This window comes from Nansenia antarctica, assembly GCF_963989245.1.
Source record: "Nansenia antarctica genome assembly, chromosome: 13".
NCBI classification, from domain to species: domain Eukaryota; kingdom Metazoa; phylum Chordata; class Actinopteri; order Argentiniformes; family Microstomatidae; genus Nansenia; species Nansenia antarctica.
In genome coordinates, this window is record NC_137683.1 from 15,084,226 (window position 1) to 15,108,433 (window position 24,208).

Sequence of the window (24,208 nt, forward strand, 5' to 3'; positions counted from 1 at the left end):
CACAAACAGAGGGATCAACATTGCAACTTTGATTGAATGAGCGAGATTCACATTTGATCTTCAAGGTATTTGATCATCTTCATGAGATTGATTGAGGACATTTTGACACCCAGAGCATCTAAATCAGCTGTATTTGATCATTCCTGCGCTGGATCGACGGAGGCAGGGTAAAAGGAGAGGGGAGGGGGGAGGTACTAACTTGATCACGGCAAAGAGAGCGACCGACTCTCTTCGTGTGATGGTCAGAGCTGAACCGCCTGAGTTTGAAAGACCACTGTAACAGAACCACAACCACTTGAGCCTGGATCGTTCTTGGCATAGAAATCGAACTAAAACCTGATCTGACAATCCTTGTTGTTCGGATGTACACGTACACCGTTTATGCCACAGATTACACTGACATATGACAGTTAGAGTTAACTGGATGACCAGTTTAGATATCCATTTTGACTGTGCCTAGTCACCCAACTTTTTTTGGACCCAATGACAATTTACAGCATTATTTCAAGTGGACAAGGTGTATATTCTTGAAAAAAGGGGTCGTCTCTCCATAAGGAGACACTTGTTTCCCCAGTGTTGAATGCAAAATGCAAGGCTTAGAGAATAATAATTGTAGCTGGAAACATAGATAGATAGCACCTTAGCATCAGACCTAAGTGAGCAAGAGTAACCGCACCTTCTCTCTCTCTCTATAAACATATATCTCTCTAGCCTGAATTACAGGGTCGACACACACACAGTACACCGAGAATATACACTCTTACCTTGTCGTTGAGGTCTAAAACGTAGGTACTGTGTCTCCACTTGGTCAGGACGATGGGGTCCGGCTGCTTCCTCTCCAGGCTGCGACTCTTGGGGCCGTCGCTGGGCGGAGCGGGGGAGATGTTGTACTGCAGCAGGAGAGGAGGGGACGAGACAGAGACGGAGAGACAGACGAGAGACAAAAAGAAAAGGCCAAGAGACAAAGAGTGGGAAAATCAGGGTTAGCAATAGCGTATCAAGCTAGGATATTCTTAAGCACAAACCAGACAAACACCTATGGAGTTATGTTCCTTGAAGACTAACGACGGGAGTACACTTCTACCCTTCTTTCCTTCCTACCTCTCCTCCTCTCACAAACCACAGCATTGGTGGTTCCTCCTCTTACAGAGGAGCAGCCCCTCGCCTGTGTCCCGTTCCTGAGTTAACACTACAGGGAAGCAAACCATGATGTGTGTGTGTGTGTGTGTGTGTGAGTCCGTGTGACTGTCCACTTAGTCCACTCAGGCTGGACAGCTTGAATGAAATGGCTAAAAGAATGTCGTGATCTCTACTAAACCAACCAGATTAGAAGACAGAAGCCAGTTACAGCCTTGTCACGCAAGGTCAGGGTACCTTCTAGGCCAACAGTGAACACCAGGGGGGGGGGGGGGGGGTCGGGGTGGAAAAAGCCACAAGGAGGAGGAGGAGGGTCAAGGTGAAAGTGAGTTATCAGGTGTCACATAATGGTGTCATTTGACCACAGTCTGACCACATAAATAGCAAGTGGTTAATCCACATAAACACCAAGTCTATCTTTGTGATGCTGACTCACTCGTTGACTTACTTTAGGTAGTTCCCATTCAGACCTGGAGCCGTCCGCATTGTAGAAGTAAGGCCTTCCCTGCTCGTCCACATGCTTTATCCACTGGAATCACAAACACTAGTGAGCACTCAACATTCGGTTGTTAAGTCTGACGTCAAACGTGACGTTTAGCAATTTCCGGGTCCAAACCAGAAATTCCCTGCACCAGAGTACCAGTGTACTACAGCGGTAGAATGACAGTTCAATCGTTTTTTTAGACTCGGATCTATTCATACAACAAGGGACACAGCACTTTTCCAATTTTTCCCATATTTGTCAGGGTCTTTGAGCCTCGGAAAAGCGCTATACAAATATAATGAATTATTATTATTACTGAGGCGTTTCGAAGACAGCGCCTCAGCCAACTTTGGACCCGGAAACACGTCACGACTTAACAACCGAATAGCTTCAGAATTCCCACACACAATTCTACAAAATGATCCACTAGCCTATCTATTGTACAAACACAATGTTGAGGATTTGAAATCAACCAACCCAACATCCCCAGCCTGTCCTCTCAGGGATTTGTCCATACGTGATCTTAGAATTATAAGGTTCTATCTCCGTTTAGGGCAGTTCAGAGATATTGAGCGTCAAAGTTTTTACATTCCATTATGTTTTGTGAGATGGAACCTTTGTATTTTATTAATTACTAACCAAAAAATGTCAACATTTTAAAAATAACACCACACAGGCATTAATAAACACCTAATGGATCAGATTATGTAAAAAACTAAATTTTGACAAAAATGGAGATAGAACCTTCTAATTCTAACGTCACGCATAGCCAATGATGTGCAATGTAACCTGTTACCTACAGCCTGCTCCCCTGGGAGGGCTGACAGAGAAACCAGAGACAGTGAAATGAGAGGAGAGCCCCAGTACCTTCTCATGAGTGTGTTCACACACGTAGAGGGTGTGTCCGTGCTCGTCCAGTTCCTCAGACCAGCCTCTAGGGGGCGACCCGTACTGGCTGTCTGACTGACTGGAGTGGGTGCTGTGGCAGTTCTCCTCGGAGGATAGGGGCTAGGGTCAGCAGAGAAGAGGAGGTAGGGGGGGGGGGGGGGGGGGTTGGGGGAAGGAGGGAGGAGAGAGGTCAATTCTATAAGTAGAAAGTGTCCAAGAGACCCATGATCAGATGCCTTGGACAGTCAGATATATTGGAAAGGAAACACCAATCATGAGGTGAAGCAACACACCACCATTAAGGCTATAATTCCTACAAAAATACACAAGTACATTAACCAACAATGATTATGGGTTTGTATTTGGGCCTACTAATAATTTGTTTGGGGAAAGAACTAAATGACCACATGAGGGCAGTAGTGTAACACAAAGTCTACATGCAATCCAACTTAAGAAAGTCAAATGTAGGTTTTATTTTACTACCTGGCCAGGAAATATTATTTCCTCTCATCAAAATAGCCCCAGCTTGTTTCCCTACCCTCAGTAACCACAACAGACGTTTTACAGAAGTTGAAATCTAGCAACTCTTCTGCTTGGCCGTTCTCCCACTATTCATAGCTTTCATGTGACGTCACAGCATAGTGGAAACGCCCACCTGACGGGCAAAAGGCACTTTTTGCGGGCAAAACCCACGGGCAAAACCCACTTTTTGCGGGTTAATAACTTTGATTTCCCGTGGGTTAGGAAAATAATTCCAACGTGTCCGGAAAGAGGAGGAGCCAGGGAATCCAAAAGTTTTTGAATGGAGTCGATCCTCCACTCCTATCACAGTGGACACAGCAAGGAGCGAATTAGCGGTAGAACTCCCGAACGCCCGGTTGATCGAGTTTCGTATTAAAAGTATATGTTCTCGGGGTGTCAGCGCGGTGTGTAAGGGCTCAAAATGACCGTATACTCATGGTGAATTTAGAGAAATTAAAACTGTGTTTGTAGCACCTCCATAGCCGGTGTTATTCACGGTCAAAGCCGGTCAAGGAGGCACCCTTTGCGGCTTAATAACTTTGATTCTCCGGGGGTTACGCTAAAAATTCCAACGTGTTCGGAAAGAGGAGAAACCAGGGAATCGAAAAGTTTTTGAATGGAGTCGATCCTCCACTCCTATCACCGTGGACACAGCAATGAGCGAATTCCCGGGTAGAAATATCCCCTCGACCCGCTGTCAGCGGGAGTTCCGTCCAGCAGCGGTAGAACTCCCGAACGCCCGGTTGATCGAGTTTCGTATTAAACGTATATGTATACAACAACCTGTAGCGAATACCCTGGCAATCTAACAATTATATTAGAGTGTATAATGCATAAACTGGGCATAGTCATGGTCTTTGCTTGGCTGGCTGGTTGGCTGCATTAACCTGTTGTTGTTACTTGTATGTTCATTACGTTACTTCAAATGAATGCCCCCTAAGTCAAATCCATCAACTGAAGATAACTCGTGAGTTTAGAATGAGAAGGTTCTATGTCCGTTTAGAATGATAAGGTTCTATCTCCGTTTAGAATGATAAGGTTCTATCTCTGTTTAGAATTATAAGGTTCTATCTCCGTTTAGAATGAGAAGGTTCTATCTCCGTTTAGAATGAGAAGGTTCTATCTCCGTTTAGAATGATAAGGTTCTATCTCCGTTTAGGGTAGTTCAGAGATATTGAGCGTCAAAGTTTTATAAGGTTCTATCTCCGTTTAGAATGAGAAGGTTCTATCTCCGTTTAGAATGATAAGGTTCTATCTCCGTTTAGAATGATAAGGTTCTATCTCCGTTTAGGGTAGTTCAGAGATATTGAGCGTCAAAGTTTTGACATTCCATTATGTTTTGTGAGATGGAACCTTTGTATTTTATTAACCGTTTGCGTCCACTCGCCATGTTGCTATGATACTTTTTGCCCGTCAGGTTGGTGGTTGCTAGGGAAGAAACCACGTGACTGAAAGCTATGAATACCAGAACTTCCATTCTCAGACACACTCGCAGTCTGTGCAGTTTAGCTGTGCCATTAAATCTGGTGATTCCTAAATATTTGGAGAGCATCTACCGGTACTAATATAATACCACTGGAGACCTATTTCAGCACTAACCCAGACACACACACACACACACACACACACACACACACACACACACACACACACACACACACACACACACAGGATCATTGAGCAACAGTTGATGCATGAGGATGTTTGCTACTCTGTCTTTGGCGTGAGAAGGTGTGGTGGTGGTGGTGTGTTAGGCTACCTCTGTCTGAAGGTGTGGTGGTGGTGGTGTGTTATCTACCTCTGTCTGAAGGTGTGGTGGTGGTGGTGTGTTAGGCTACCTCTGTCTGAAGGTGTGGTGGTGGTGTGTTAGGCTACCTCTGTCTGAAGGTGTGGTGGTGGTGGTGTGTTATCTACCTCTGTCTGAAGGTGTGGTGGTGGTGGTGTGTTATCTACCTCTGTCTGAAGGTGTGGTGGTGGTGGTGTGTTATCTACCTCTGTGTGAAGGTGTGGTGGTGGTGGTGTGTTATCTACCTCTGTCTGAAGGTGTGGTGGTGGTGGTGTGTTATCTACCTCTGTCTGAAGGTGTGGTGGTGGTGGTGTGTTATCTACCTCTGTCTGAAGGTGTGGTGGTGGTGGTGTGTTATCTACCTCTGTCTGAAGGTGTGGTGGTGGTGGTGTGTGTACCTCTGTCTCCCCAGTAGGAAGTGGGCCTGTCTGAAGGTGTGGTGGTGGTGGTGTGTTATCTACCTCTGTCTCTCCAGGGCCGTGGGAGTCTCCCCGGCTGCTGCTGCTGGTGCTGCTGCTGGTGTCGCGGGCGCGGGGGGGCTTCCACGTGCGCTCCCCGGTGGCACGGTTGTAGTAGAAGTGTCTGCCGCTGGAGTCCTTGTGGGTCTCCCAGTCGCCCAGGATGTGCAGGGGGGAGCTGGAGGGCAGGGGGGGCAGGCTGGACTGGGAGATCTTCAGCTCCTGCAGGTTGGTGTAGACGGGGGACTCAGGTCGGCCTTGCCCCGTCGGTGACGTCGTCTGAGGGGGGAGAGAGAGAGAGAGAGAGAGAGGAGGAGGTTAAAGCAGAGAGGTGAGTCTAGGTGGATAGTAGAGTAGAGAGGAGGAGAGGGGCCGTTTTCAGACCAAAGATGCAGATAAAGTCTGCACGGCAGGATGTAGAAACAGGATGGGCAACTATCATCACATGTGGCAAACAGACATTGCAACATACTGTATCAGCCATCTGTTTTTTGTCAAGTCTCCAAGCCAGATATGCATTGCAACGTATCCACGTTGATTGTATCAGAGTGCTTCAGAAGTCACAGTATCCTTTATGAGATACGGTTAGGTCTGGAACTAGTTGGACAGTGACACAATTTAATAATTTTGGCTCTGTACGCCACCACGATGGATTTGAAATGAAACGATCGAGATGCAATTGAAGTGCAGACTTTCAGCTTTAATTCAAGCTAAAATATTGTATGAAACGTTTAGGAATTGCAAGCATTTTGTACACAGTCCCCTATTTTCAGGGGCTGAAATGTAATTGGACAAATGAACAAAATCATAAATAAAAGGTTTATTTTTAATACTTTGTTCGAGAATCCTTTGCAGGCGATGCCTTTGTGATACTTTGCCAGGCCTTTACTGCAGCTGTCTTCAGTTCGATTCAGCTCGATCGATCAGGCTGGATGTTGTGAAGGGGTTTTTCTTTACCATGTAAAGGATCCTGCGATCATCCACTGAGAGTCTGCACTTTAAACCCATTCATTATATAACTGTAACTTGAATATATTTTGGTAAACAGCTAAAAGACCAAATATATATGGCTCTAACTGTAGATCGAGATGTTGCTCTGTTGAACAATTCATACACAAAACACTGTGCATCAATACTTTTTCCAAATAAAAACTTCTGGACTTAACAAAGACTTTTTGGACATATAGTAATTGGGTTCAACATACACACATTTATCATTACGGTTGAGAAGATTCTAGATCTATTCATTTCCAGGAGAATTGGAGCCAAAGCAGGGGGTATGGTGCACTAGAGGACATGATGAGGTTCTGAGACAAGGCGGTGGTGGGTCAGATAAGCAACAGAGCTCGACACACAGGGCCTTCCTTTTATTAATAAACTGCACTGATATCAAGAGTGAATCTAAACCAAACCTAGGACCCCCTGATGAAGAGATATGAGAGGTCTGAAAATGCATGGTTTTGAGACTGTAACTGGACACGAAGGACTCTTTCATAGCTGTTTATTATATCGTCTGACATGGTGTGTAATGACGTAATGACCTTATATTTGAGGTATGTACGTAGATGGCAAAATACTACTCTCCGAGGTTGGAGAAACTCATATTGGCACTATCGGGACAGAACTTTCACATGCCACATTGTCTGGGCCATAGAACACTGGTGAGACATGTTGTTTCCATAGTGATAGATAATCCAAAAAGTACTGCAGGAAAATATTTTGGTTTTAGAGAGACAGTGAGAAGTTGGAGGCGGAAGTAGTGGCTAGACAACCGTCTCTGGAGTGGGGCTCAGGGTCAAACTGTTTACGGTCCTCGTGCTCAACACAAAACCACCTGACCCACACAGATTCAGCCTGTTACAAAACCCCAGTGCCGTTCCCCTTGTCCTAGGCCCTTCTTATTGAAGCACAGCGTCACAGTGAGGAATGCTGTGCTGAACTGAAATGAGACAGAGAGACAGAGAGACAGAGAGATAGGAATTTAACAAAACGACTGGACAGCCAGACACGTCCATGAAAACAGATGGGGTTTCCTGCTGGGTTTGGGATAACAGGAATATGCTCAAAAACTATTATTTAATATCCTGCACTGCTGTGTGGAAGAAAGTAACTGCTGTTCTCCCCACTTGACGGCTGTTCTCCAACCACAGTAACAGAGAGGTTCAGGTGGGTCAGGTGGGCTTCAGAGAGCCCAAAGGTAGAGCAAAGTGATGATTGTTAAAGTAAGAAATAATTCAAGAGAATATTGCTATCTACATAAACATGTTGAGGGCACACAGAGTATTTGTATCATATCCTCCAGAAATGTACTCAACCGCGCGCGCGCGCACACACACACACACACACACACACACACACACACACACACACACACACACACACACACACACACACACACACACACACACACAGAGAGACACACAGACACACACACACACAGACACACACACACACACACAGACACAGACACACACACAGACACAGACACACACACACACAGACACACACACAGACACAGACACAGACACACAGACACAGACACACACACACACACACACACACACACAGACACACACACACACAGACACACAGACACACACACACACACACACACACACTCCCCTGAGAAGAAGTTGCTTGCATAATGACTCTGTACCCCTCCCTACAATCTGTTATGTCGAAAGATAAGTGGTCTCTCCCCCGTTGCATTTGCACCTCTCAAGGCTGCGCAACAACCTCCGAAATAGACTGATGATTAGAGCGAGGGCCAAGAGAAACGAGGTGGCCTCATTCAGGGACGGACGCACAAGTTAAGACGTTCCCTTCTCGAGAGGCTCGTTACCACAGGGCTGATATTAGGCAAGTAAGCAAACTTTTTCCAATTTGCCCAAATTCATTCAAACTTATGTCATATAAAAGCTGATCGTGTCATCTACGTTGTAAAAGTAGGCCTATATATATATGACAACTGGATGTCAGATACCATATCGTTTTAGAGGAAGACAAGACAAGATCATGTCGAACTTAAAGTTCCCCGCATATCCCGTTTCCCCAGACAGGCTACAGAACATCACCTTGTGTGCGTGGCTGCAGACAAACACCTCGTCATCCTCCTCCTCTGCTCTGCCGTACCCCTTAAACGTAGTGAACTGGATCATGACTTGCAGTTATGGAGCTCCAGATATCACCGTGGCAACCCTGTTGGGCTACACCACTCTTCCTGTCTATCGCCTCCTGTCTCTCTCTCCTTCACTCTGGGCGCTCTGTCAGACTGTTCTGAAGGTAGGCAGAAACTTGATATAGAAGCGATGTCAGAGGAGCCGCGGGGAACAGGATCTCTCCCTCCCCTCCCCAGACAGACAGACACACAGACACACACGCACACACACACTAACGGACACACACATACACACACAGACACACACATACACACACAGACACACACGCACACACACTCACGGACACACACAAACACACACAGACACACACGCACACACACTCACGGACACACACAAACACACACAGACACACACGCACACACTCACGGACACACACACACACAGACACACACGCACACACTCACGGACACACACACACACATACACACACACACACACACCACACACACACACACACACACACACACACACACACACACACACAGTCTGTCTATCTGTGACAGAGGAAGCCCTGGGGGAGAGCCCTCTCACTGACACTTCCTTTTGTGTGTGTGTGTGTGTGTGTGTGTGTGTGTGTGTGTGTGTGTGGTTAAACCGGGTCTCCATGCTTCACCGAGGTTAACTGAGACCAATGAGGGGTGCTGACAGACCAACTAGCCATGTCGGGGGGGGGGTTTACCATGAGCGGATACTATATTTATCCCCTGGCTTTGCATTCCCAGCAGTGTGATAGAAACAACATGTGCCGAGAGGAGATAAAAGGCACTGATCACCATCTGTAACACCGACAAGCCAAGCCATTTCCCCGAGTCCTTTTCTAACCCAGAGAGTCGGTGCCAGTACATCAGAGAGTTCATACGTTCGCCTTTACGACGGAAAGAGAGACAAGGGAGGGACGGAGAGAGAGAGAGCGACATCAAAATAAAAAAAGACAGGTCGAAAGCTCTGTCGTCAGAGAGGATAAAAAAAAATTTGGGCTAATTTCCTTTCGAATCACATTCAAGTCCCACACTGCCTCTGCTCCGCCACTGAGGCTCGTCCTCCGCAGAGCAGCTTGTGTGGAACACCACGGCCCCCGGCTAGATGAATATGAAACGAGTAAGATGTAGCAGATGGCAGTAGAGGTGTGGATTGGAGGTCCTTGGCAGGTAATTACAGATAGGGAGGACCTGGGGGCCACCTCTCATAGCTGGAGGGGGACTATAGGAAACGAGGGGGGCGGGGGGGGGGAGTGTTGGAGAGAGCTCTGCTGTTGAATGCTGAGTGGTCTTAGCTTGTCCGCCAGGCCTTGATGAATGAGCTCCCGGACTAGAGGGTTTAGCACGGTAGCGGCGCAGCCAAATTAGAATGCATCATGCTAGCCTAGCAGGAGCACGAGCACATGATATCTTGGGTTGAAGTATTACGCAATGGTTTATTAATTTCAAGGAGGGTTCATTAAAAATGTAAAGGCAAGGAGTTGAGTTGAGCTAGGGCAGTTGACTCTGAGAGGATGATGTTTCTGGCAGTTAATAAACTCCTTGTTTTCCCTCATGAGGTATGGTCTGGTCTATGCTGGCTGTTTCTTACCATCCACATTTCCCATATCTCTTTCTCCTGACAGCCAGACACCCTATCCAAAGCATGGTGCATTTTTCTTGGATGCTTTTCGCTTGCTAGTATACAGTCAATTAAGTCCAGTGAAGGAAATGCAGTTCATGGTAAAGGCAGAGAGAGAGAGAGAGAGAGAGAGAGAGAGGGGGGGGGGGAGGGAGAGAGAGAGAGAGAGAGAGAGAGAGGGAGAGGGAGAGGGAGAGGGAGAGAGGGAGAGAGAGAGAGAAAAGTGTGTGAGAGAGAGAGAGAGAGAGAAAGAGAGAGAGAGAGAGAGAGAGAGAGAGAGAAAGAGAGAGAGAAAGAGAGAGAGAGAGACACACACAGCCTGTTGTAGTTCTACTTCACGTCCACTAGGTGTCTCCCTCATGTTGCAGAGGAGCCCAGGGTGGCGAAGGGGCTTGGCCGAGGCCACGAGGAAGGCAGCGTGAGGGGGAGGGGTTTCGCCGCACACATGGCAACCCCACTCGGCCACATACCTTCCTCTCTGCTGCACATCCACACCACCACTACACTACGGATGCTTCCGGGCCAGTCTCCCTCACCACCATAACGCTTCAGTCCACTAGCTCTGCTAGTCTATTCACACTGACAGATGTGGATACACACACACACACACACACACACACACACAATTTCTACAAGCCACCCGTAATATATTATCATTCACTCTCTGCTGTTGCAGAGACAGACAGTAGCATGGAGGTTGCAGTAGTTAAGCCTATATGGGACATTCAGGGTACAGACAGACAAAAAAGGCTAAAGTACGGCAGGCTACTTAACGGCCAGATCAGCGACGTGTCTTCCTGACTGGGTGACCTAACACGACTGTGTAACTGAATTAGACTAAAGCAGGTTAAAGACGCCGAGGTAAGGTGGACATGAGTCTGCGACTGTGTCAAGAGAGGAGTGAGGGAGGGAGGGCTGCCTCTGTGTCCATGACGACGCCATGTTTCCACCAAGCCAATCACATGGTTGAGTGGAACAATGTTTGATGACGGGCAGTGGGGACCGGCGTACACAAACCACACCTCCTGCCAGCGCCTTTCTCCACTCCCCCCCTCTTTTTTTTATTGCTTTCTTCTCTTTCGCCTCTCAATCTGTCTTGCGCTTCCCGATTCCAGTTCCTCCTCTCCCTCCTCTCCCACCTCTCCCATCATTTTCACTCTCCATCCCCCCCTCTCCCAGGCTCAGCCAGTGGCCCTCTGTCCTCTTCTGGTGATCAGGACTGGGAGACATAGTGGTCGTCTGCCATATGACCAGATTAACCTACATTTCCACCTCGCTGGGTTCCAGTCAGTCCACGTCACTTCACTCATCCATCATCACATCTGTGACATTTCTCAGACAAACCCTCCACCCTCTTTACCCCCCCCCCCCCCCCTCCACACACCCATCCTCCTCCCCCTTCCCATAGCAACAGCTCCAACCCACTATTCCATCATCGATAGTACCACAGTCTCGGTCACATCTACACAATCCACTTCAATCTCACAGCCGTGGGAGGCTAAATACACACAAGACTGTGCAAGACTGAGGACGTTTAAAACATGGAAAGTAACAATTGTGTTAATGGTTGTGTTGCGAAATATTGTAGGAAATCACCACATACACATCACCACATACACACTTGCACACCTCTCTCCACCCCCTGGGCTCTGCACACACGCACTCTCACTCTCACTCTCACACACACACACACACACACACACACACACACACACACACACACACACACACACACACATACACACACACACAGGATGTTAGGATGTTGACGGCAAAGTTCTGAGAAAAAGCTATGAAAGTGAGTCAGCGTCTTTTCTCCGAGTTGAGACGACGACTTTCATTTCTTTCCATTTCATGGATCAGTGAGCTGAGCGAATCTCCCATCCCGACAGAGAGACAGCCAATTAACCTTTCGGTCCCGAGCAGATAGTCCTCTAGTGAAATGTCAGCACTGTCTGCAGAAATACAACACAACGCCTTCCCCTTTTCATAACCACTGCTAGTGGATAACAACTGGTCTCCTGTACAGTAACAGTACCGTGTCTCATCGACAAGCCCTGTGAGGCTGAAGCCAAGCGGGCCCTTCCAGAACACGACTGGAACATTTAAACGTAGTAAAATTCACTCAGAATTGGCAGTTTCGAAAACGGATCAAACACGTCATGCCATTTCCGATACCAACACCAACAGAGCAGAACCATCGTTAAAAGAGCAGCTCTCACTTGCCATGTTCTCTGAGAGCTTGTAAGGCCTTAACCAAGACAGAGGCTGCCCTGTTCTACACAAACATGAGTCTAAAATCCACTCTAATCAATGGTGTTTTCACTTCACATCTCCAAAACCCTGGTCATGAATTGATAATGCGGGAGGGAAGGCCTGGAGCGATATTCTCCGTTCTGTCCCGGCTGATCTGTGCTTGTGTGAATTGGGAATGGTGGTGCCGTCCAAAACCCAGTCTGTCTTACTGGGCGAGCGAGAAACGGGCCTTATGGTGTGTGCCAGTTTACAAGCTTAAATGGAGCAGGGGATCAGAATTAATATCTGGGACAACATGTCTGAATGCTGCTTCGTTCAGGCACAAGAGCTCAGAATGGATCTGGTTTAACTCTCGGTTGGGAACTTAAGTAAGGCTCTGAAAGTAAACAGGAGCAGATTAGGGCAATGTTTCAATGCTAAGAAGAGAATGAACAAATAAAATACTCACACACACACTCTCACACTCTCTCTCTCTCTCTCTGTCTGTCTGTCTGTCTGTCTGTCTGTCTGTCTGTCTGTCTGTCTGTCTGTCTGTCTGTCTGTCTGTCTGTCTGTCTGTCTGTCTGTCTGTCTGTCTGTCTGTCTGTCTGTCTGTCTGTCTGTCTGTCTGTCTGTCTGTCTGTCTCTCTCTCTCTCTCTCTCTCTCTCTCTCTCTCTCTCTCTCTCTCTCTCTCTCTCTCTCTCTCTCTCTCTCTCTCTCTCTCTCTCTCTCTCTCTCTCTCTCTCTCTCTCTCTCTCTCTCTCTCTCTCTCTCTCTCTCTCTCTCTCTCTCTCTCTCTCTCTCTCTCTCTCTCTCTCTCTCTCTCTCTCTCTCTCTCTCTCTCTCTCTCTCTCTCTCTCTCATGCAGGCGTGTCTGGAGGAATGCAGGTTGTAGGGGATGTATAGGGCTTGTTGGAGGCCAGAGTCTGAAGGCCAGACGCCAACTGTGTGCCCACAGCAAGCAGCCGAGGCTGGGCTGGGTGCGCCGCCACGTCCCCTAGGTGTAAGACAACAATTCCTCATCGGCCTGGGGGAAATGCAGCAGCTGTCTGCATGGATTGGGGGACCCTCATGGGAGTGAGTGAGTGTGTGTGTGTGTGTGTGTGTGTGTGTGTGTGTCCTCTTCCCCCCCCCCAGCACCAAGTGAACATAAGGTGGAAGGGCATCAGTCCACAGCAGGGGCCACACTCCCACACCGCCTCCCTGAACCCCCAGCCAGCACCCTGTCTCCTCTCCAGGATCAGCTCCACCCCCCCCCCCCCCCACACCTTGAGCTGAGACACAGCCCCTATGATCTGCCCCACTCTCCCACATCTCCTGTCCAGGACTCTGACCCTGACGGACAGACAGACGGACCGATAGACAGACAGACAGACAGGCAGGCAGGCGGCGGCCATACAGTGAGACAGGGCCGACCAGACCAATTGCGGCACCACCAGTACCCATTATTCACATCCACATACTTTGCTATCAGGAATAGGTGATGGATTATAGTTACATTCCTGAAAGAGACCGATGGGGAAAGAGGCTAATAAATGGATTCTGGCTCGGAGAATCAGATGACCTGCCAAAACGTCGACAAGATCAATTTGTTCTGTTCTGCAGAGGTGACATTGGAGAGGGTCTGAGGACTGATGGAACACAGGCGAGCTTTCAATTTCTTAAATGGAGTTTTAGGCGAACCTCTCTCACCACCACCTGGACGGCTCAGACTAGCCTCTTAATGACACGTGGCCCTACACAACACCGCCACTGTATTTTAAGCCTGGTAAATTTCGCCCCGCTCTCCATTTCTTTGCCTCCACCAGGAAACCCTTCAGATGGAATTAGCAGCATTCCTCTGTGGAGGACAGCTGACAGCTAAGCCCCTAGCTAATGGCTAATCCAACCGTAATGCTCTCAGTCTGATTGGTTCCAGCTAATTACACTGAGTAGAAGAAAGGGGGCGGGGCCAGCTATGTTGGAGCCACACACCTGGTCATGGTTTTACATGAAGGTGTAACACTTCTTCTTTGGTCAGCCAGGGATCAGTACGGTGGCCCCAGAGGCTCAAGACCTAACGGGTCATCTGGCTGCCATGGCTAAGTGTTAGCTAGCTATCAGCGTCTGTCCTGGGTAGGAGTCAGTAAACATACAGTCAGGTTGAACAGAGTATAGTAGTTTCACACACACACACACATACACACACACACACACACTGCAAAATGCATTCACATGGAGAATATACAGTATGTGGAGGGACCCTATAAGTAGCTAGAGTGAACCCCTGAAAACACAGTTCCAGACTGGCTTTCTGACAGGGCTGGATTGCAGCTGGCTGTGGTTTTAGTAGTCTGTTATTAATATCCTCCCATCTCTCCTCTCCTAATCTGGCCTGTTTATGGAGACACACTGTGAGCTAACTCAGGAGAGGAGCGAGGCCCCTAACTTTCAAACTCTTCCCCCAAGAGCTCTCCAAACCCTTTCATGTCTGACAGCATCTCTTGTAGTAATGATAATAGAGATCACTGGGACGCGATCTGAAAAAACATACTTTACCAGCTTTGAAGTAAAAACATGGCGTCAAAATAAACAGGATTTTCTCATTTGGATGATGGTAAACACGGGTTGCCTGGCTCCAACATTTTTGAGATAATTGTATCTGACAGTGCCAATTGAAACAATGTTCCCATTGAATACAGTACATCAACAATCATTAGGCTGTGTGACGTGCTGTTTGGAATTAGGATAGCCTAGCCTGACCCTAACCCTGGGGTTCCTTTCCACGTTTCGGCACTACAAAGCTTCAACTTGACATTGTGCTACCCAACTCTTTTATCTTAAGTCTGTCTTGTGACCCGAGTGAAAGTCGGAAGCCTGTATCAATGGGATACAATCAATGGGATTTCCCAAAAGCCTTTTGGCATGGAGTGGAGGGAAGGATGCCTGCATGTCTGCACAATCCTCCTCCTCACATCTGTGAGCTCCAGAGTGAGGTAGGCGAGCACACACACACACACACACACACACACACACACACACACACACACACACACACACACACGCACCAGCACACGCACACGCACACGCACACGCACACACACTGTAACTGTGAAGGCTACTTTTCCCTCTCTCTATCCACAAACTTTGTTGCATGTAGAGTCAATATGAGAGTCATTGATTCCGAGCATTGTATACTTTATAAATAGTGACTACCATCACTTGACTAGGAAAAGGTTCAATCATAACTCCAACAAGAGTGAACAGTTTTTCCTGGTCAGACAAAACTTCTGGCGCTAGTGGAGGGCGGTTTCCTCCTGAAATGCTCCTACCATTTGCCCCTATACGACCTAGGTGTTACGGTAAGTTCATGTATTATGAATGGAGGAGTTTCAGACATGATCTGATGCTTCTCGTTATTCTCTGTTTGGACATTCAAACCTCCAAGTGGCTGCAATCTTATCTGTGATACGCACAGCGGCACACAATATGCTAGAGTGAAATCCCAGCTATGACCAAGCCAAACAGGGATCCCAGATGAAATGTAAATGTCCTGTACAGTTGAGACAACATCTGTAGGATGTGTGCGTTTGTTTAGACAGTTTCTGCTATTAATATCAGGCAAGTCTCAACACAATTATTCAGAAAAAACAGACCAACTGTTGCAAAGGGGGTGACTACTACTGCAAACACTATCCTCCCAGGAACGGCCGTACCACGGGCATGCCGTGTTCTTCCACCTGAAAGCAGTGGCGGACTCAGGCTGTTTGAAGGGCAGGGGCGAAAAGAAAAAAAAGGGCACCTACTGCACAACATGGGACCCCATCAGTGCACATGGTCAAGTTTAGACCATTGGAGGGGCACCAGTAAGGCACGTCCTCTCATTTTCGCCACTCAAAAGGGCATTTTTGCCACTCAAAAGGGCACGTTTTTCAACCGTGGGGGCCCCAGGAGAGGCGGTCGCCCCCCCCTGCCCCCCCCGAGTCCGCCAGTGCCTGAAAGTGCAGCCACGGCATGCACGGCATGCTTGCTTTCATGCTAGACACAACAAAAGAAGTTTGACAAGGGATGACTTGATCTACGAGACAATAGATGTATGTGTTCTGTTGTTGGCTTGATTGAGATTGTCGCCTGTTGTTGATTGTTGTAACTGCACCCTACAGATGTGATTCCCTGGCACTCATCCACTCTACTGCATGTATCTCTCTGTATCAGTCTATCTGTGTTTACCAGAAACTGAGCCAAATCAAGTGACTCATACTACACCACCAGAGGCGTCAGCGGCCAGTCAGCCTGATCTACATCACCCTGCACTGCATACTGTAGCCTGTAGGCCATTTAGCTGACGTTTTTATCCAAAGCGACTTACATTGCAGTGAGTGCATATAGCCTATGTGTCTGTATATATGGTCCCAGTGGGAATCGAACACACAACCTAAGCGTGGTTAGCGTTGTTCTACAGTTGTTCTACAGTTGTTCTACAACCACACATAATCAAGCCATGATTGTTATGGTGTAAACAAGCTCGTCATAAATGACAGAATATATACTGATTCGGCTAATGTTGGCTACGGTAGAGTCAACACTCAGACACTATCCTCCCAATTCTCCTATACGCTGGGCCTATGGTTTGACCACAATCCTCTTGCTGGGGTGTCAGCAGGGCAGGCACAGATCTATTGATGTTGTGGCACATCAACTGCAGAGACAACTAGGGAGACAAGGGCTCTTGGTACAGGACGAACAATGGCCATTCAGCCTGGCCAGGCTGGTAACAACTGACAGTGACAAGAGAGAGGAGGGAGGAGAGAAGAGGACAGCAGGGGAGAGGGATGGAGGGATGGAGGGGGAGGTGGGGGGGGGGCTTTGTTATGGGAGAGGTGTCAGAAGAAAAGGTCACACTGTTCCTATTGGAAGGAAGAGTGGGAGGGTTAAGTACAACTAAACTAGGTGTACTAGCAGCTTTCATCGACAGCTGTGAATGCCGGACATTCACATGGCACGTGCGCCAGTGAGGAGGAATCAGATCCCCCCCCCCCAAAAAAAGAACATTACCCTACATTACATTATACCATAGAAATGAATAAGGAGAGACACCTATTTGGAAGTCCTCTGAATGGCTACATGTACACACTAGCATGAGCCTGCGCGCATTGTCACATCATACAATAACAACTCTGCTCACTGACAAAACCTTTACGCGTCACAGAGCCACTGAAGTTGAACTGAATTTGCCCCCTGCACATCCTTTGAATCATCCAATGATTCCTTTTGAAGTTGAGATAGTCCGTAGAACCACCTAGGCCCTTTCCTCAGATAAAATTACGCTAGGGAAATATACAGGCATAACTCACTCAAGTTTGTCAAATGAAGGCTGGCATAACCTTAGAACAGGATCCAAATATGAAACAGAAAAAAAAGAGAAGAAAAAAAACACCTACACTGCACAAGAATGTTCCGGCAACAACAAGAGTCTAAACACCACCTGCCAGCTTACAGTAAGAACACTCACACACTAACCTCCACCGACTAAGCCTAAGACATTGGAAAACATCTTGTAAAGCCGACAGCATAGGTACTCACAATGTAGTGTGGGGTCTTCAGGTAGGAAAACATGATTAAAACAAACAAAATACTGTACACTGGTTAGAGCAGGGGCAAGCTAGCTAGAGTCCGACGCTCACTCCTGCCTGCGTCCAGCCTGTCGTAACAAAGACTGACGGAGGCCTGCTCCGGCCGATTAAAGGATCTTAAGACGTCTATTTAGAGCCATGGTGCTCTCCTTAAATAGGAGCACTCATTAGCTGAATGACCTGAGAGAGAGAGAGAGAGAGAGAGAGAGAGAGAGAGAGAGAGAGAGAGAGAGAGAGAGAGAGAGAGAGAGAGAGAGAGAGAGGGGGAGGAAAGGGCAGAGAGAGAGGGAAAGAGGCAGAGAGAGACAGGGAGTGAGAGAGAGAGAGAGACAATGAGGCAGAGAGACTGAGGAAGAGAGAGGGGGCTGGACGGGTGGCCATACTGTGGGGTCAGTCAGCAGGCCACAATAGGTCAGGGTCGTGACCCTTAGGTCGTAAAAGTTGGTGGTTCACACGCTCCAGTTACACTGGCAGACGTTTAAGCACCTGCACCAGTTAATGTTCCTAATGGAATTGGTGAAACATTTGAAAAAGAGTCCTTCCAATGCCACTTTTCCAACAAATAACAACAATCATCAAATTGAGAAATCCATAGTGTCTTTGTGTGGACGAAGATGATCACAATCAGTATTGACATGGGTGTAATTGTACTGCCAGCTGTGCGTCTGCCATGAAAACAAGAGAACGTATGTGTGTGTGTGTGTGTGTGTGTGTGTGTGTGTGTGTGTGTGTGTGTGTGTGTGTGTGTGACACCCATCTAAATAGATCATCAATAGGAAGAGGCCAACATAAACCAAGGTAACTGGTTGATGACGATAAGACCGCAGTCATTATCAACATCTACAGAAGTGTTGGCTGATGAGATCTTACAACCTGTTCAGCCAATGGAATGTCCACAACATTCCCATTTGAACTCGGTGGTCTTAACCGCTGCAGGTCTGCTTGTCCATCTTTGGAATGTGGGCCACATTATTGGGATCGAGGTGTGTGGATCGAGGTGTGTGAAACCGGACATTGAGAGCCCCTGTTACGCATAAGCACACTCCCAGCCAATGTCAACATACGCAAGAGGGAGGATGAAATACCCTGCAATCAGTCAAGCATGCAATTTTTCCAAAATACCAGAACATGGTATTTCAGTCCATCAACATCATATTCCATATTGAGCAAATAGTAGCGATGATGAAGCGCCCAATCATCCTATAGCTCATTCGGTTGCAAAGGGAGAGGTTCTACTGTCAAAACCCAAATATGTTCCCTCAGGGGATGTAGAACAGGGATGTACCCACCACAAATGACTTCTTACCCTGACGGGGAGGGTGCGTCTCTCACCCAGTGCTAGCACGCCACGCCACGCCGCACCCCACAGTGTATAATCCCGGTCTTCAACAGCAACAGACTAAAAGAGATGTCAATGCTGCTCTACAATCCAGCAACGGAAGACTTAATTATGTTCGTCCAGTTTCCATTTCCATCTCCTGTCTGTATGGCATACAGAGATAAAGGCAAAACGTGTGTAGTATCTCAGTGTGTTTTCTCTGTGCATGTGCGGTTGAGGTTGGTGTGATTTGGACACGTCCTTTCTCTGGTGTGCAAACAGATGAGTCGTTACCTCTGACGAGCCCCCCGGCCTCTCCACAGCCCATTAGGAAATGAACTCCTGTGAATCAGGTTAATTGAAAATCAAACACTCTTGTAAATGCTGCTTTTATGCTGCAAATTTGTTGCAGTTTTAAGTACAGATGGAAATGCCTGAGTGGATGGCATGGCATTGTGTGTGTGTGTGTGTGTGTGTGTATATATATATTATATAAAATGTACAGTATGGTGTGTGTGTGTATATATATATATATATAATATATATATATAAAATGTACAGTATGGTGTGTGTATATATATATATTATATGTATATAAAATGTACAGTATGGTGTGTGTGTGTGTGCGTACTAATAAAGCTGGCAGATTCCGATGCTCCAGATTGAATGATTCTCCTCTATGTAACCTAGATCATTTACCACCCTGCAGCCAGGAAGTTTGAAGCGGCGTCGGTCCTCTCACCAAGCGCCTGCTAAGGCCCTTTAACCCTCCGCACCGTGCTATAGGAGCCCTCTGTGAGGGCCCTTTAACCCTCCGCACCGTGCTATAGGAGCCCTCTGTGAGGGCCCTTTAACCCTCCGCACCGTGCTATAGGAGCCCTCTGTGAAGGCCCTTTAACCCTCCGCACCGTGCTATAGGAGCCCTCTGTGAAGGCCCTTTAACCCTCCGCACCGTGCTATAGGAGCCCTCTGTGAGGGTTTGCGTAGACGCAGCTCCAACCCAACTAAATTATTCAGAGCCCGGGTTGGTAACATTGCTGATTAAAGTGCTGATTAAATCCCCAGTAGAGTTGGGTGGCGGGATTCGACTGTAAACACTGTACCACTTCTAACACGAGACAGACATCCAAAGGGAAACAGCAACATCTAACGTCCTGACTAACCTCAAACCACCAGTGGGTAGTACAGCCGAACACAGAGCCTTAACACAGGAAGTGACAACCGTCTAGAGGTGACAAAACTGTTAATTGTTCTGCTGTTTCCTGTTACAGCTGTGTGACAGACTTCACGGGGTAAACAAATACAAAAACAAAGGACTTTTGAAACGTCTCATAAAAACGGAACGGTAAAGGACAGAAAAGACTTCACCTAATAAGGAAAGACAGTTAGGCACAGAACAAATAAGGCGGATGTTGACCGACTCAAGCCGTAGGCCTTCACTAATCAACCTGCGAAACGACCATAACAAAAACAACAGCAATCAAAACGCTAAGCAGGCATGTATAAACATCGCCGGAGAACACGAATGCCAGAGAGGAGGATCGTTATCTTATTCCCAGGGGTTAGGGGGGTATTCAGACTCCATATCTAGGAGAGAGAGGAAAGATGCTGAGAGGGAGGCCTGAGGGAGTGAGAGCGGAGCGAAGGAGGATGGAGAGATGGGCCGAGTTGGTGAGGAGGACACAGTTTGCGAGGAGGACACAGTCGGCGAGGAGGACCGGAGCTTCAGCATCTGTTTTCGACGCGGGCAGATAGCGAGGACACCCTGCGGAGCCACATTCAGATCTCCTCTTTAAACCCAGAAAAAGTAATTATCATAGTGGAGAGAAAACAGGACATATTTATGACTTATGATTAATCTCATTTTTGTTCCCACTGGGGGACGATTTCAAGGCTTTTCAGGAAAGTAGCACAAAACAAAACAACCTTTTTACTAACCAACTTGATCATGGACAGCCTTAAAGTGGTGACACTCTTGGCTTTGTCCCATAGGTATGACACAGGGTGGTTGGTCTAAAGTGATGTAAAGTGATGTTTTTTTTACTGATTCTCAACTGAGACAATGAATGTTTGAATACTGTAGATTTACACAGTGTACACAGTCATACTGTATGGCAATAAAAAGTCTTCCCTGACTTGGTGGGCTAAACTAGACCACTGTCTCTTATAATCAGTCCCTAACCATGAGTGTGTGTGTATATGTGTGTGTGTGTGTGTGTGTGTGTGTGTGTGTGTGTGTGTGTGTGTGTGTGTGTGTGTGTGTGTGTGGACGACTTTTGGACGACAGAGATGCTTTGTGCTGACGGCGTAGTGTCCTGCTCATCTGGGTCAGAGTTCACTCATCCCACTACCCAGCAGCCACCGAGCCAACCACTCCTCTCCGTGTCTGTCTGTCCGTCCGTCCGCCCGGCCGTCCCTCCCTCCCTCCCTCTCCCTCCCTCCCTCGCTCTCCCTCCCTCCCTCCCTCCCTCCCTCCCTCCCTCCCTCCATGCACGCAGAGAAAAGTTCCAGTACAAGCCATCCACTGTATCGGCTATTGTTTGCTACTGTCCAGGCCAGAGAAGGGTGCTCTGTCAACTGTACTGCCACACTGTCACATGGGTGGGCTTTAGAAAACGCGAACTACATCATCAGCTGTCCACTGCCTGTCACACAGAAAACAAACATGACCACACGCTGAACCCCTCGATAAGACCTTGTTTTCTCCGCAGTTTAAATCCCCGGCCACTCGCTGCCACCGAGAGATCAGTTGCACACAAACACACACAATCCTCCAACTCTCTCTCACATATTCGTACGCATACACACACGCTTTCCCTCTCACATCTCCTCCAAGCACAGCCTCTCTGTCTCTCTCTCTCTCCCTCGTCCTCTAAGTGACCCGTGAACGGTCCAGGGTGGGTAATTGATGGACACAGAGAGGCTTCTGTGGGGAGCCAATTCAATTTCCACTGGGCACGTCCTGCCACATCAGCTAGAATGGTACTGTTGTGCTGGACAAGCCAGCCTGGTCGTCGTGGCACGTAGAGCTCCGACTCTGTGGGTCAAAAATACCACAATCCCAATGGGAACCACCAGTTCCCACTGCATGGGCATGGACTGGTCTACCAGGTAAACCCCCCGGACCCAGGACCTCCTGGGGTGTGGGAGAGAGGAGAGAGGAGATCGGAGGTGCCACCAGGAACCCTGTTGGTGTTTCCTGCCTAGGACCAGGATCTGAGGTGCAGCCAATGTGTTGGGTTTCACTTTTCTCCAACTTTGGGAATGGCAAAATAAGTTGGTCTGGGTTGTCTTGAAGGACAGTAGTATGCACAAAAGGGTATTTTCACAGTGCATTTTTTCGTTTTTATCTTTGAGGGGGATGCTGTTTCAAAGCTCCTCTCAGGGCATTAGACACAGAAGTGTCTTTGACTTTGACATATAGTCAAACGGCGTTGGGAACAGGCTAAATATTGTACATGTTGCCACAAACAAACAGTGGCTGGAGTGTTTCCTGTCCCCTCTCCCCCCTCATTTGAATATGTAGTCATGGTTTCAGCCCCCTCAGCTCAGATCAATGGGGGCTCTTGAGACCCTGGGGAGCAGCTGGATGGCCAACAACAAGCCTCTCTATTGGCCACCAGGAGGGGTCCTGCCCATGCCAGGCGGCCTCCACACAACACACCCGGGTCCAGAGAAAGAGAGATTATCCGCCTTTCAATTAACGTCAGGGGTTGAGTGAGGAGACACTGCAGTGGGAGGAGTGAGGCAGGAAATAAAAGAGTGCAGTGAGCAAAGTGATTCAATGAAGACATGAAGACATGATTCAATGAAGCTATGCAGCAGACCCCCCAATGTCCTCTCGCATTCCGCCTAAAATAAACATTTACAGACGGGCAAGAGGTCTGGCACCAAAGGGGGATTTGGAAAGGGGAGGGGGGGGGGGGGGGGGGGTATGGTAGGATGGATGTACAGTGACAGCTTTTTATTTCATGGTCAAGCACATGAGGGGATCACAACACATTGTTGGTATGATAATACAAATAAAAAAAACACCATCGTTCATAAGGATGAATTGGGTTTTGGGGGGTTGGGGTGGCATAAGAAACGAAACGACACATAACCTATTAATCCAGATCTGCTCTAAAGGCCCGCTGTCAGAGATGTAAGGAGATTGGATGGAGGGTGGGGCGAGGGGTGTGTGTAGGGGGGTTGGGGGTGTCTGTCTGGGCTGGGGCAGACCTGTAAGCCCCCCCCCTTGCCCTATAGTGACTGGGGCGTAGCCTCACCAGTAATGCCAGCACAATTTAGATGATTACAGCACTCCCATCTCGCCAGTCTAATCCACACAAACAAAGCCCTGTCCCCACACAGACAGGCAGACAGACAGACAGACAGACAGACAACTGATCTTAATGCAGTAAATACAAATGACATGCTCATACGGGGAGCTGGTAAAATCTTTGAAAAAGTAAGTCTATCAATTACGACAGACCGATTTTGAGCGGGCCAAAATATACACTTGGTAACGTACCACCGTATATTCAATTTAGCATAAAACCACTGTGGTTTGACAATAATACCACCGCGGTTGATCCAGTCATGTGCCGCGACAGACAAAACAATAACCGACCCAAAGAGTCTGCTCAGAAGTGTGTGGAAACTGAAAGGAAATGTTCAATAGCTAACCCACCACTGTGACCCCTGACCTGCTGAGTCAGCCACAGCAAACATCCAGACCTGGGGAAGTGACCTCAAGGAAGTCCCCCCCCCCCACACCACTGGTGACTTCTCCAGCTCTTATCACACCCATTCACACAACCTCTTAGCCAACCAAGTGACAGAGGCAGGGTCTGATGATTAGGGTCTGATTACCTCCATGTGAGAGTTGGGTCAGATATTTCCACACCTTATCACTCTTCCCCCTAATCCCCCTGTTGAGACATAGAATGACTTCTCTCCCTTTTCTTCAAGAAGTTATCTAGGAGGCATTCTGGTGCAGCTGGAGAA

The 24,208-nt window shown here is 47.8% G+C and overlaps 1 protein-coding gene across 3 annotated transcripts in view; it reads right to left on the minus strand.

Annotated features, from left to right (window-relative positions):
• LOC308169646 (rho GTPase-activating protein 12-like) overlaps window positions 1–24,208 on the minus strand; it is a 52,153-nt gene that overhangs the window by 10,054 nt on the left and 17,891 nt on the right. For 2 of the 3 annotated variants that reach the window (XM_080544356.1, XM_080544354.1), the window contains exons 3-7: window positions 5,279–5,554; window positions 2,489–2,629; window positions 1,586–1,666; window positions 765–890; window positions 200–274 (exon numbers count right to left, since the gene is read on the minus strand). In XM_080544356.1, coding sequence (XP_080400482.1) covers window positions 200–274; window positions 765–890; window positions 1,586–1,666; window positions 2,489–2,629; window positions 5,279–5,554 — 699 coding nt within the window. The remainder of the gene's footprint in view (window positions 1–199; window positions 275–764; window positions 891–1,585; window positions 1,667–2,488; window positions 2,630–5,278; window positions 5,555–24,208) is intronic. The other variant, XM_080544355.1, reaches the window with a different exon arrangement.